We start from the raw sequence: 15,000 nt of genomic DNA on the forward strand, positions 1-15,000 counted from the left end.
CCTTGATCTTTGATCTGCTCATGGCAATTTGCTTTTATTTTGTTTTATAACCACAGCTTTTATTTGTGTTTTGTGCTCTTAATGTTTCTTAACAGATGTTATGCTTTTCATTTTTTAACAAATTTTGATTTATATATGAGTTTGTTTTCACCTCATTAATTCTTCTGTAATATTTCCTCATGTCTCATCCCTTTCCTCTTTCCTCCCACTCATTTCCCCTCTTCATCCTGGCCTCCTTCATTGCATTCTTACTTTCCCCTCATGTATGTCCTCATTTTTTCTTTTTTATCATTTTTCTTTTCATGCTGATATTAATTAGTAGATCATTATATTCCCCTTCATTAATGAGTTTTGTTCTGAAGGCAAGGTGCAAGGATCTCCTCTATCCTCAAAGAACCATAGATTAATAGAAAACAAAATTTAAAAAAGGAAATTATAGCAACAGGAAAAGGAGGGTGATGATAATAATGATAATAATAATGAAGAAGTTTTAAAGAGCATAGTTCTTGATCTGAATCACTGGATGTAGTGTGGCTCATTTTGTAAAGAATAAAAACTAGGCTTTAAGAGGCAAGTCCTAAGGAAACATATACACCAAAAAAAAAAAAAAAAAGCAATAATGATGATATTCATAACATTAATGATAATGAGGCTGAATGTCGCTTCTTGTAGCTTACCTCTGAATAGCAATTATGATATATCCCTTAGAGTTCACCAATGATAAGTATATTTTAAGACATACAGCTCATTTTTAATAAGTTTCTTCCGTGGTGTGTGAACAGAACAGTGCTGCATTGCTTAACAATGTTGATTTCCGTTTCACTTTGACAAGAGCCAACTTCTACATGGTCAGTTCCTATTATTCTTCATTTTATATGTTTGCTCTCTAAGATTTGGATGAGGTGCCAAAATGATTTAGAGCCAATTATGAATTTTGGGATTGATTCTCGCCAGAATCATGCATACTCTTGGGGTTTTAATTTTGCCCCTGGTCGGAGTTTAACCCATCCACGACGGGGGAATTCTAGCCTTGAATGTCACAATGCTGGGGCGTTCGAATTATTAGGCCTAAATCAATTGAATGGCTGGTACAATACTGTGCCGTCCGGCCACTGGGCTTTTGAATGAGAGGTACAGTACTGTACCACCCGTCCAGAGTGGGTTAAGAAGGACAGTACTGTCTTTCCCCTTTTCGTTTGTGGAAATGAGAGGGAGGGTCAGAGTTACTGGCATCTCAAGTTGCTTTTTTTTTAGGGGGGGGGGGGTTATAGTTTGTGGAAATGAAGTAGCTATTCCTGCAGTTTTTTTTCATCAAATTTGTTTGCAAAAGATGAGGTAAGCTTTTGAATGTTTGAAAATTAAGGAATTCAAGTTGAGCTGAGAACATTTAAGAGAAACTTTGGTGATGTAATCTACACTGTAACTTTCTTGAACATTATTTTGTTTACTTTGAGTTTTAAGATCCCCATTACATAATCCCGAAGAAAGAGTTATAGCAAGTTGATAATCAATTTGAATAATTTTCCTAATTATGTGAAATGCTAACATGAACTGTCAATAATTTAATCCTAGGCAGCAAAACTCCTTTCACAACTACCTAAGCTTTGTGAAATGAGACTTTGGGAATAGATTTTTCTTTTTTCATTATTAAACAAGACTTATTCAAATGGGGTAAACAGGAAGGTCAGGTAGGCCTAGTAATTGAACCCTTGGTAACTAAAGAACAAAACCATATGTGGACAGCACATGTAAACACGCACCCCTGGCATCAGCGGGTTAGCTTTCCCTCTTTCTTGTGAAGGATTTTGGAAGGGAACACCCTAGGGGCAATGTAGGAAGAAGAAGAAGAAGGGAATAGCAAGAGGAGGTTAGTGCATCTTGCTTCAGAGATTATTATTCACGTAAGGTGCAAGCTAATTGTAGTTGGGATTGTGAAGAGAAGGTTCACGTGATCAAAACAACACATTTTCTCATTCTTTTCAAACCTTTTTATTAATCATGTTTTCTCCTCACCCTTTGCACTTCCCTACACCCTTTGTATCTTACTTTCCCCTATCTCCTTCTTCCCTTCTCTTCCCTTCCTTGCTTCTTCCTCTCTCTTCTTCTTTTTACCTTCCCCTTCCCTCACCATCCCCCTTCTTCTTCCCCTTCCCATTCCCATACTCCTTCCCCTCCTCCCCCTCCCCCCTCCCTCTTTATTTCTCTTCTTGTCAATTTTTATATACTTTCTCAATCACTGGTTTTCTTTTCATTTGTTCAGCATTGTCAAATTTGTGTCCAAGAATTTAATTTTTTTTTCTCTCTCTCGTCCTATTCATATGTTATGGAGCCGAAAAAGTGACAATATTAACCAGGCCTCAGCAAAGTAGGTCAGGTATTATTAACTTTGTTAGTAGTCTCCTTTGGGCACAGCTTCATGTGGTTTTGATAGTCTGACAGTCATAAAGCAGCATCTCGGATGGAAAAATGGTTTATCTGAAATTTAGTCAGAAATTGATTATGTTGTTATGTTTTATATGTGGAGTAAATTGTCTTTGTTTTTGTACTTTGTTCTCTTGCCAGATGGGGCAGGGAAATGTACTTGAATCTAGTGATTTTGATACGAATGCCAAGTTTCCCTTTTGGTGAAGATTTGGCTTATTCATGCATGAGAGATGTTGTTTTAGATTGTGAGATTGTTTACCACAGGCATGTGGAACAGTACTGGCGATGAACCATGAAAAAATTGATTTAGTTTGCCTAACCCTGTAGACCATTGTAATACAAATATTAATCTTCTGCTTATTCTTCTTTCCTTAAGATTAACACAATAAATCCTCTCCATAAGGGAATTAGTTTACAGTGTACATATCCATAAAAGTAGATTTTTTGGAAACTTTTTATTTTTTTTCCCAGATAAAGAGATTACTGATGGTTAAAAATACTTTATATAGTATGCACTCATAAAGGGACCATTATGGAAGCCTCTGGTGTTTCTCAATTACATGAGAGGCAGCGGTAGACAAACTATTTATATTCACTGTTCATCTATGGAAAAAATGGCCATTTATGTTTTTGTTATTTGCTTACATGTTCTATGATCTCATTAATTAATTTTACTCTGTAGACCTAAATTTATATCTGCAATGAAATAGGGGGGAAAATCTCTTCTATTCCATTCTTTACAAATGATAGCCTGCAGACTATTGGAAGTTTAAGAGAGTGAGAAAATAGTGATAAAGTCTATGTTTAGAGAATGAATGAGTTAACCCTGAAAGGACAGAAAAGTGTAGAGCTTTGTGTGCGCACACTAACCTGAGTACAACAGTTCCATGTAATTTGAAAATGAATGAAGGAAAAATTACTTTTACCATCACATCAAGTTACGAGAGTTACCAATATATGTGTCTTACCGGGGTTAAGTTTACAAAGAATACTTGGCCATAGGCTGGCTGGATAATTCAGAAAGTAATTCTCAGAATATAATTGCTTTAATGACTAGTTTGGATTGCATGAGAAATCATATATGGCATTGAGGTACATGTAAAAGTTATAGAATGTGAAAGAGATTTTTTTGAATCATTACATATTATACTGGTATGGATAAGCATTATGAATGACATGCACCTGCCACAGTATTTTTTTTTTTTTTTTTTTTTTTTCTCGATTGAAAGAACAGATTAATAGATGCCACTGGTAGGTTTTCACTATTTTTACTTGTTTTGTGTTAGATCATTTAAGCCTTGATATTGTATATATATCACACTCTCTCATACATTCCCTCACTTATTCACTCATTTACTCCTCACACGTGTTGGCCATTTTCCAAAACTGGTATCCTATCAAATGCTTTTTGTTTTATGTTTTATCATCTGTATTTGTGTCATACCAGAAATTGTTTGGGTGATGGAAAGTCTGACAGAAAAAAATACCAGTTTAGTTAAAATGTTGATGTTTAGGGTAAAGTTTGTTGTATAGTGTTATGTGAGAGTGACAGAGTTTATGATTTTCTTGCTATTGTGAATGTGTTTTTTTTTTATTATTCTCTAATGCTGACCTGTCAGAATTAGGAGGAAATAAATATCAAGAAACAAGATTGCACAAATGTTATAACAGGTTTGTGTAAATAGATGAAATAAAAGTGAAATTTTCTACCCTTGGAATACTTTAAGCAGAAGGCAGTCAACACAAAGTCAGCAAGACTCAACCAACATGCCTGACATTTTACTCTTATTCTTGTGGATTTTGCATTCCACTTGTTTTCCTTTGAAATTTTTCTCAGACTTCCTTTTCTTGCAGGGTAATGGACTCCATGTTTTGTTAAATGTATGATCTATTAAAAAAAAAATGACCTCCCTGATTTCTAAAGCTTTGATGTGTATTCAATATATTTTATATAAATTCTTGGTAATTTGCAGGTACTTATTAAAGGCTTAAACAGCATGTAATGTAGAATATATAAACTCTGTTTGATAGATAATTACTCTTGTTATTAAAGCTTTTAAATAGCACATATGTCCATTTAGTATGCGATAGACCACCATAAATTGTGTGAATATATAAGCAAATGTACTAAGTAGTTTATGCCAGAATTAGAGTTAATTAAAAGAGTAAAGTTTTAATATGAATTAGAGTTGCCTAAAGAATAAATATCATTTTGGGAAATACTATTCTTTGTTTTTGGATAGCCTGTGGGAAAAGTTGGAATCCATAGTTTTCATTTGTCTTTTAAATGTTTGAATGCATTTTCAGAAAAATAGTATCTTTGAAAGATATTTTGCTAGAATTATGACATAGTCCTTTTAGTGCTTTAGCCAATTTTTTCAAAGCAATGCCAAATATTGACCAATTGACCTTTTTGCATCTTAGTAAAGAAGTGATTTTTCTGAACAGAACCAGTGCCAGATAGGAGTGCTACCTCTGGGCACTGGGAACGACCTGGCCCGGGTGCTAGGATGGGGCTCTGCCTGTGATGATGACACACACTTACCCCACATCCTGGAGAAGTACGAGCGTGCAACAACCAAAATGCTGGACAGGTAACTGGATAAACTTGATGGTGGAGTACTAGCTAGTTCAAGACAAAAAAAGATGAACCCCTAAACATTGAAGAACTTTTGGCATGTCTGTCCCCTCAGCTAGGGTTGACATGCCCAAAAATGTATATTTCATTGTCATACATCAAATACATACTACACAGTGGAGCATCAAATTTGTAAAAGTTATCGTAGGTTCTTCTCACTGTTGAAAAATTTATTGCTGTTACCAGTCATATATAAATGAAAATAGGAATAAGTTACCATGCAAAAAAAGAAAAAAAAAGAAAAGAAAGAAAAAAAAAGCCATTATTGTACATATAGAGCAAAAGAAGAAAAAAACAATCTTAGAAAAGAATGAAATATTAATATAAGTGTACAGCTTTTAAAAAGACAATAATATACCATGAGGCAGCTGATTATATGTTATGTAAAACTGTGGTGTAGGGAAGGGGAATGGGGGAAAAGAAGGAATTGTGGAGAGGGGGGGCTGCCTGCATGAAACATGACATACAGTACCAGAATATCATTTTCATGCTCACTGTGTTTTATTCACAAGAAGAAGGAGGCAGGCAGTAATGGGATTTAGCAGGTTCACACTGGTTCATAGGAAACCTGTTCTTGGAGTTTCATTAGTCCTGAGGACCGGTTGTTAGCTTAACCCATTAATAATGGGGCTATTTTGGCTCTAAATGGTCAAAATGCCAGGATATTCTAACGGATAAGCCTAATGCCTTGGGATTCTTGGCCGCACTAGCCACGGGTGAGCGTTGTATGCCCGATCACCTGGTGCGTCGGCCTTGACTAAATATCTTTTTGCCGGCATCTGACCCAAAAACCACTAAACGTGATAACAAGTTAATGGCGCAAGTGGGTTGAAATAGGGTTCTCAATTTTTTTTCCTCAAGGACACCTTTTACTTATAACTTATTTTGATAGATCCCCCATAGATCTATTAATGGCTTTTGATAGTCAAAAACATGACTAAAACCAGATTTGATGCTGGGTGGAGCCACACACAGGTTCAAGATGAACATTAGCTATATACAGACTGCTCAGTATTGATAATGCATTAACCATTATTTCAACATTTTTTTAATGTTGGGAAAATAACTGAAATTAATAATTTCACTTGCTAGACTATAACATGCGGCAACCCAAAGATCAACCTTTGCATGTATATTGGGTCAGCCAGTATGGTTTGCTGCTAGAGACTGTGGTAGTGAGAAAACCTGTTGTTAGTGAGACTTATGGTGAGAGAATCTGTTGTTAGTGAGACCTATAGTAAGAGAATCTGTTGTTAGTGAGACCAATAGTGAGAGAACCTGTTGTTAGTGAGACCTATAGTGAGAGAATCTGTTGTTAGTGAGACCTATAGTAAGAGAATCTGTTGTTAGTGAGACCAATAGTGAGAGAATCTGTTGTTAGTGAGCCCTATAGTAAGAGAATCTGTTGTTAGTCAGACCAATAGTGAGAGAATCTGTTGTTAGTGAGACCTATAGTGAGAGAATCTGTTGTTAGTGAGACCTATAGTGAGAGAATCTGTTGTTAGTGAGACCTATAGTGAGAGAATCTGTTGTTAGTGAGACCTATAGTGAGAGAATCTGTTGTTAGTGAGACCTATAGTGAGAGAATCTGTTGTTAGTGAGACCTATAGTGAGAGAATCTGTTGTTAGTGAGACCTATAGTGAGAGAATCTGTTGTTAGTGAGACCTATAGTGAGAGAATCTGTTGTTAGTGAGACCTATAGTGAGAGAATCTGTTGTTAGTGAGACCTATAGTGAGAGAATCTGTTGTTAGTGAGACCTATAGTGAGAGAATCTGTTGTTAGTGAGACCTATAGTGAGAGAATCTGTTGTTAGTGAGACCTATAGTGAGAGAATCTGTTGTTAGTGAGACCTATAGTGAGAGAATCTGTTGTTAGTGAGACCTATAGTGAGAGAATCTGTTGTTAGTGAGACCTATAGTGAGAGAATCTGTTGTTAGTGAGACCTATAGTGAGAGAATCTGTTGTTAGTGAGACCTATAGTGAGAGAATCTGTTGTTAGTGAGACCTATAGTGAGAGAATCTGTTGTTAGTGAGACCTATAGTGAGAGAATCTGTTGTTAGTGAGACCTATAGTGAGAGAATCTGTTGTTAGTGAGACCTATAGTGAGAGAATCTGTTGTTAGTGAGACCTATAGTGAGAGAATCTGTTGTTAGTGAGACCTATAGTGAGAGAATCTGTTGTTAGTGAGACCTATAGTGAGAGAATCTGTTGTTAGTGAGACCTATAGTGAGAGAATCTGTTGTTAGTGAGACCTATAGTGAGAGAATCTGTTGTTAGTGAGACCTATAGTGAGAGAATCTGTTGTTAGTGAGACCTATAGTGAGAGAATCTGTTGTTAGTGAGACCTATAGTGAGAGAATCTGTTGTTAGTGAGACCTATAGTGAGAGAATCTGTTGTTAGTGAGACCTATAGTGAGAGAATCTGTTGTTAGTGAGACCTATAGTGAGAGAATCTGTTGTTAGTGAGACCTATAGTGAGAGAATCTGTTGTTAGTGAGACCTATAGTGAGAGAATCTGTTGTTAGTGAGACCTATAGTGAGAGAATCTGTTGTTAGTGAGACCTATAGTGAGAGAATCTGTTGTTAGTGAGACCTATAGTGAGAGAATCTGTTGTTAGTGAGACCTATAGTGAGAGAATCTGTTGTTAGTGAGACCTATAGTGAGAGAATCTGTTGTTAGTGAGACCTATAGTGAGAGAATCTGTTGTTAGTGAGACCTATAGTGAGAGAATCTGTTGTTAGTGAGACCTATAGTGAGAGAATCTGTTGTTAGTGAGACCTATAGTGAGAGAATCTGTTGTTAGTGAGACCTATAGTGAGAGAATCTGTTGTTAGTGAGACCTATAGTGAGAGAATCTGTTGTTAGTGAGACCTATAGTGAGAGAATCTGTTGTTAGTGAGACCTATAGTGAGAGAATCTGTTGTTAGTGAGACCTATAGTGAGAGAATCTGTTGTTAGTGAGACCTATAGTGAGAGAATCTGTTGTTAGTGAGACCTATAGTGAGAGAATCTGTTGTTAGTGAGACCTATAGTGAGAGAATCTGTTGTTAGTGAGACCTATAGTGAGAGAATCTGTTGTTAGTGAGACCTATAGTGAGAGAATCTGTTGTTAGTGAGACCTATAGTGAGAGAATCTGTTGTTAGTGAGACCTATAGTGAGAGAATCTGTTGTTAGTGAGACCTATAGTGAGAGAATCTGTTGTTAGTGAGACCTATAGTGAGAGAATCTGTTGTTAGTGAGACCTATAGTGAGAGAATCTGTTGTTAGTGAGACCTATAGTGAGAGAATCTGTTGTTAGTGAGACCTATAGTGAGAGAATCTGTTGTTAGTGAGACCTATAGTGAGAGAATCTGTTGTTAGTGAGACCTATAGTGAGAGAATCTGTTGTTAGTGAGACCTATAGTGAGAGAATCTGTTGTTAGTGAGACCTATAGTGAGAGAATCTGTTGTTAGTGAGACCTATAGTGAGAGAATCTGTTGTTAGTGAGACCTATAGTGAGAGAATCTGTTGTTAGTGAGACCTATAGTGAGAGAATCTGTTGTTAGTGAGACCTATAGTGAGAGAATCTGTTGTTAGTGAGACCTATAGTGAGAGAATCTGTTGTTAGTGAGACCTATAGTGAGAGAATCTGTTGTTAGTGAGACCTATAGTGAGAGAATCTGTTGTTAGTGAGACCTATAGTGAGAGAATCTGTTGTTAGTGAGACCTATAGTGAGAGAATCTGTTGTTAGTGAGACCTATAGTGAGAGAATCTGTTGTTAGTGAGACCTATAGTGAGAGAATCTGTTGTTAGTGAGACCTATAGTGAGAGAATCTGTTGTTAGTGAGACCTATAGTGAGAGAATCTGTTGTTAGTGAGACCTATAGTGAGAGAATCTGTTGTTAGTGAGACCTATAGTGAGAGAATCTGTTGTTAGTGAGACCTATAGTGAGAGAATCTGTTGTTAGTGAGACCTATAGTGAGAGAATCTGTTGTTAGTGAGACCTATAGTGAGAGAATCTGTTGTTAGTGAGACCTATAGTGAGAGAATCTGTTGTTAGTGAGACCTATAGTGAGAGAATCTGTTGTTAGTGAGACCTATAGTGAGAGAATCTGTTGTTAGTGAGACCTATAGTGAGAGAATCTGTTGTTAGTGAGACCTATAGTGAGAGAATCTGTTGTTAGTGAGACCTATAGTGAGAGAATCTGTTGTTAGTGAGACCTATAGTGAGAGAATCTGTTGTTAGTGAGACCTATAGTGAGAGAATCTGTTGTTAGTGAGACCTATAGTGAGAGAATCTGTTGTTAGTGAGACCTATAGTGAGAGAATCTGTTGTTAGTGAGACCTATAGTGAGAGAATCTGTTGTTAGTGAGACCTATAGTGAGAGAATCTGTTGTTAGTGAGACCTATAGTGAGAGAATCTGTTGTTAGTGAGACCTATAGTGAGAGAATCTGTTGTTAGTGAGACCTATAGTGAGAGAATCTGTTGTTAGTGAGACCTATAGTGAGAGAATCTGTTGTTAGTGAGACCTATAGTGAGAGAATCTGTTGTTAGTGAGACCTATAGTGAGAGAATCTGTTGTTAGTGAGACCTATAGTGAGAGAATCTGTTGTTAGTGAGACCTATAGTGAGAGAATCTGTTGTTAGTGAGACCTATAGTGAGAGAATCTGTTGTTAGTGAGACCTATAGTGAGAGAATCTGTTGTTAGTGAGACCTATAGTGAGAGAATCTGTTGTTAGTGAGACCTATAGTGAGAGAATCTGTTGTTAGTGAGACCTATAGTGAGAGAATCTGTTGTTAGTGAGACCTATAGTGAGAGAATCTGTTGTTAGTGAGACCTATAGTGAGAGAATCTGTTGTTAGTGAGACCTATAGTGAGAGAATCTGTTGTTAGTGAGACCTATAGTGAGAGAATCTGTTGTTAGTGAGACCTATAGTGAGAGAATCTGTTGTTAGTGAGACCTATAGTGAGAGAATCTGTTGTTAGTGAGACCTATAGTGAGAGAATCTGTTGTTAGTGAGACCTATAGTGAGAGAATCTGTTGTTAGTGAGACCTATAGTGAGAGAATCTGTTGTTAGTGAGACCTATAGTGAGAGAATCTGTTGTTAGTGAGACCTATAGTGAGAGAATCTGTTGTTAGTGAGACCTATAGTGAGAGAATCTGTTGTTAGTGAGACCTATAGTGAGAGAATCTGTTGTTAGTGAGACCTATAGTGAGAGAATCTGTTGTTAGTGAGACCTATAGTGAGAGAATCTGTTGTTAGTGAGACCTATAGTGAGAGAATCTGTTGTTAGTGAGACCTATAGTGAGAGAATCTGTTGTTAGTGAGACCTATAGTGAGAGAATCTGTTGTTAGTGAGACCTATAGTGAGAGAATCTGTTGTTAGTGAGACCTATAGTGAGAGAATCTGTTGTTAGTGAGACCTATAGTGAGAGAATCTGTTGTTAGTGAGACCTATAGTGAGAGAATCTGTTGTTAGTGAGACCTATAGTGAGAGAATCTGTTGTTAGTGAGACCTATAGTGAGAGAATCTGTTGTTAGTGAGACCTATAGTGAGAGAATCTGTTGTTAGTGAGACCTATAGTGAGAGAATCTGTTGTTAGTGAGACCTATAGTGAGAGAATCTGTTGTTAGTGAGACCTATAGTGAGAGAATCTGTTGTTAGTGAGACCTATAGTGAGAGAATCTGTTGTTAGTGAGACCTATAGTGAGAGAATCTGTTGTGTGACACCTTCAGCAGAATTTTTACACATTTTAATCATTATTAGTTAGTATATATTTATTACAAACAGTTGGATGAGTAAATGGAGGTGTATTTTGAATGGCAATTATTAAAAAGGGCAAGAAATTATTTATGGATTTGTCATATGTACTGATAGCCATTTCAAAAAGATTTAGGAATTGTTACAGACATCATTAATTTCTGAGATTGATAACACTGGAAATATTAAAGATAAGGTCAGTATATACACAAGTTTATTATTGAGGTTTATATTGTTACTAACCAGATGTTTTTACACACTCACAGAAACACTTTATAGAGCGAGATGCTTTAATGTCTAGAGCAAATAGCCTGAAAAAAGCTGTAAGAGAAATTATAGAGCACACCGAGAGAGCCGTCGACAGCCAGAATGAACAGACCTTCATCCGGCAGCAGCCGCCCACCATCAGGCTAGAGCCCTCAGAGGATGACCCCTCGCAAGAAATACAGGCTCCGACTATCACACACTCAGGGTTACAGGTAAAAGACAAGGAGGGTGTACTTGGAATTTATTTGATAATTATACTTATTCATTGTCTGAGCAGGGTAATAAAAGAAATGGAATGTCTTTAAAAATATAAAAAGTAAAAAATGTTTATCATATCTTGTCTAGGAACCTTAGAGCTAGCTGATTATTCCCTCTACTCCAGTTTCAGGATTTGATGATTTGATTTTTGTTGTCTCTATAAAAACTGGACAGTGTTAGAGCCTGATTCTGTAGGATGTTAAGACAACTCTTACTATGGGACAGTTGCTGTGAAAGAGAGTTGTTACTAGTGATTTACTGATATTGATTATTGCCCATTTATTTATGAATGGATATTCTTAGGAGGAAAGGAGCCAGTCTCAATATTTGCAAATTCTAAAAGGGAACAGATGGTAGTATATGATACTGTTTCTAGTATATGTAGGTCCCTAGAGTGCTTGGTAGATACACCTGCATAATAGAATTTCACTTGTTATGGTATTGTTTTATTATTCAGTTACCCCAAAATTAGATGAAAGAAAAATAAAGTGCACACTTCCCTGTAAAGTCTTTGTGTATATAGAACATCTTTGGTTATATTTGCTTTATTGTATTTTCACAGCAGGAAGTTGTATAGTGTATAAAATATGTATTTTGCTCTGTTTAATTCTTATTTATTGATTTCCCCATTCACTTAGATTTGTACTTACTTCATTATTGTTGTTCAGATTATTGCATTTTATTAACAGTATTCCTTATTTCTTTTGTACTGTAGTTATGGTATTAACAGCACATGTATTTATTTATTTTCATATATATTTTTTTTACATTGACATGTTTGCATATACTTCCAAGTATGCATGTGAATGCTGGTAAACAGTAACTTATATTGTGATTCCTCTTGTAGGTACTGCCCACCATCGATGCTTCATCATCTGAGCCATCGCCGTGCCCTTCCCCCCTTCCTGCCCCTGGGTTGCCTCCATTTGTTTCATCCATCACCACAAACTTCCCCCTCCCCCCCGTCTCTCCTCTCCCATCATCCCATCCCATGTATTCTATCCACACTCAGCAGCTCTCTGGCTCTTCTTTCCTTCAGCTCCCTGGAGGAAGCTCACCTCCCAGTGATACAACTGTTGATGAGACAGTGGAACAGCTGAGGTTCCAATACCAGGCCATCTCTCCCCTGCCTGACCTGCGCCGCGAGAGTCACGGGGAGTTTGAGTTCCCCCCAACCCTCCCCGTGCCCAGCGAGTTTGCCGACCTCTCCAGGAAGAACAGCATGCAGGAGGGGAGAGAGGGTGAGCGTGCCCCCCCCATATCCTTCGAGGATATTGAAGTGCAGATACAATCCTCCACTGACAATCTCTTAGATGTAGGTGAAGATGAGCCTTACACTTTTGAAGAAAAGTCCATCACAGAAATCAGGGACTCGCTTGTTAATTCCTTGAACAACTCACTCGATATTGACGAAGATTGGGAAGAGGATGCTGCAGAAGATAGGAATATGGAGCAAACAGATGAGGAACAGAAAGGTGAGGATGTTCAGGAGGAAGATGAAAAGGAAAAGACTGAAGCAGGAGATAGTGATGAAACAGACAACACTGTGAGGGAAACTTGCAAGTATGAAGCCAAGGATGATGAAAATGGCAACACAGAAGACACAACACCAGAAGGAGACATTAGTGTCATTGAAGATGTATCCGCTAATGTAGAGGACGAAGACTTTCCCACGGTGAGAGAGAATCTCGAAACTGAAGAGTATGAGACTGAGGAGGTTCCTCAGAGAGAGGATCCAACTGGGGAAGAGGCTCATGAAGAAACTCAGACACCAGAAGTCCCTCTTGCTGAGGCTGAGACTTCGGAAAGTATTGAGGATGAGCTAGAAGATGGCATACCTCCTCCTTCAGAGCGGTACGTGGAGGGTGCTGAAGCCACGGCAGAGGAAGACCAAGAAGAGGAGAAAGGTGAGGAGTGTGAGTAGCCTCCTTGTTTTTGTTACTGAAGACTGAAAGCTTATTGGCAGATGTGCATGATTTTTTGTAAATGTCCAAAAGTAAAAAAAAAATAAAATAAAGAAAAAGAGAAAGATTTTAAATACAGTTATTGCTTTTTAGCTATAAGTTCATTCATAATGAAAACTGATATCTTTGATGAAAGGAAGCCCTTTGAAATATTTATGTTTTTCATCATCAGAGCTTCAGTTTAATTGCGTGTAAAAGATAACTAGCCATTTTGCTATAATATGCTGTTTGCAGACAATACTATGTTGCCCTCATAGGAAATAAGTTGCTTCATGTACTTTCATCAGCTCCAAAAGCTTTTCAGTTTTGTTATGCTTTAAGGCACTTTATTTTAGGATGTGAAATTATATCACTTATGATCATAGAAATGCCTTAGGTTCCATAAAATATGACATTGTCTTATTGAACTTGTATATTGTATATAATACATGAAAGACAGTATGAGACACTTACCAGATCTTATGAAAAAATTGCCATGTGTTTTCTCATAAGGTGTATTCTCTATTCACCATTCTCTTACAAGTTTGGTGCCCAACCAAATTTCGTATGTACTTTGATTTCTTGCAGCTTTCCTCCTTTTTGTCGCATTTGATGATCCCAAACCTTATTTGTGATGATGGCAGTGCATGCTTGCTTTTAGGGCTTTTCACCGTAGTTAGATTGGTGTTCACTTCATGTATACTGATGTTTTAGAAATATTCATCTACTCTAGTTATTAATTTTTAAAGGTATTTTATTATGTGCCCCTTGCTACAGCCTGTCATTCTGGGGTTTATTCCCATTTGCTACTTAGTCAAATTATAGCACTGAGTAGGGAGATGTTTTAAGATGTGTGAAAGGGCAGATAAAAGAAGAATAACTGTGGATCATTAACAGTATCCATATCCCATTGTGATTTAAAGTCTGTGTTGATCATTCAGAGCCATTTTGCTTGGCTCTTATCTGTGTCTTTGAGCATTAGGATGCTTTTGTTTTGATTTTCTATATATCATCAGCATGTCATAAAGAATATTTGGATAGGGACAGATTCTGTGAGAAAATAACTAGTTTTTTGTTTTTCTTGCTAACGCGATGATTAAAGATGAATGAGATTGATCAACATACTCGTGAAATGACATTTTAATGAATCAAAAAAAAAAAAAAAAAAAAATTATGATGTGTCTGGTGTTTTGTATGTTCACTGTAGAAAATCCCTGGTGACTGCATTCACATGTACACAGACTACCCATGATATATGATGTAGGAATGTGTCTGCATTTCAGATCAATAAAGCTGCTGAATTGTGTAACTTCAGATTGAAATATATCCGGGAAATTCATACACTGGCCTCAGAAAAGAATATAGATATCAGTTTTTTCTTTAGTGTTTTAATTGCCAGTACCAAATGTAGTCAAGTGTATAAGTTGCTAGAATATGCTTTTTGTAAAGATATTAAAACCATATTTTTCTTCTAAAACATCAACCTCATAATGCTAGCCAATCTTTTTAGCAATTGGATTCAGTGAGATTTTGAAATAAGCCTTAATTTTTTCTGATTGTGCAGATGCATTTATTTTTGTATATTCAGTTATGGATATTGTTTGCACCTTCTGTCTTACATTCAGAGGTCAGGAAAGTTTTATATTTTATCTGTTGCTTGGGATGTGTCCATTGAGATGCAAGCTAAATGTATATAATCTGTCTAAGCACCAAG

General features: G+C 36.9%; 1 protein-coding gene across 1 annotated transcript in view; it reads left to right on the plus strand.

The window, feature by feature from the left end:
- LOC122262820 (diacylglycerol kinase eta) overlaps nucleotides 1-15,000 on the plus strand; it is a gene marked incomplete in the record, with an annotated part of 116,270 nt that overhangs the window by 76,588 nt on the left and 24,682 nt on the right. Inside the window, 5 exon segments of the mRNA XM_086556153.1 lie at nucleotides 4,873-5,018; nucleotides 5,575-5,663; nucleotides 6,155-6,256; nucleotides 11,065-11,297; nucleotides 12,191-13,259. Coding sequence (XP_086412279.1) covers nucleotides 4,873-5,018; nucleotides 5,575-5,663; nucleotides 6,155-6,256; nucleotides 11,065-11,297; nucleotides 12,191-13,259 — 1,639 coding nt within the window.

The sequence above is a fragment of the Penaeus japonicus genome, unplaced genomic scaffold (assembly GCF_977035675.1).
Source record: "Penaeus japonicus unplaced genomic scaffold, GWHDUDI00000001_assembly GWHDUDI00000032, whole genome shotgun sequence".
Classification (NCBI taxonomy): Eukaryota; Metazoa; Arthropoda; class Malacostraca; order Decapoda; family Penaeidae; genus Penaeus; species Penaeus japonicus.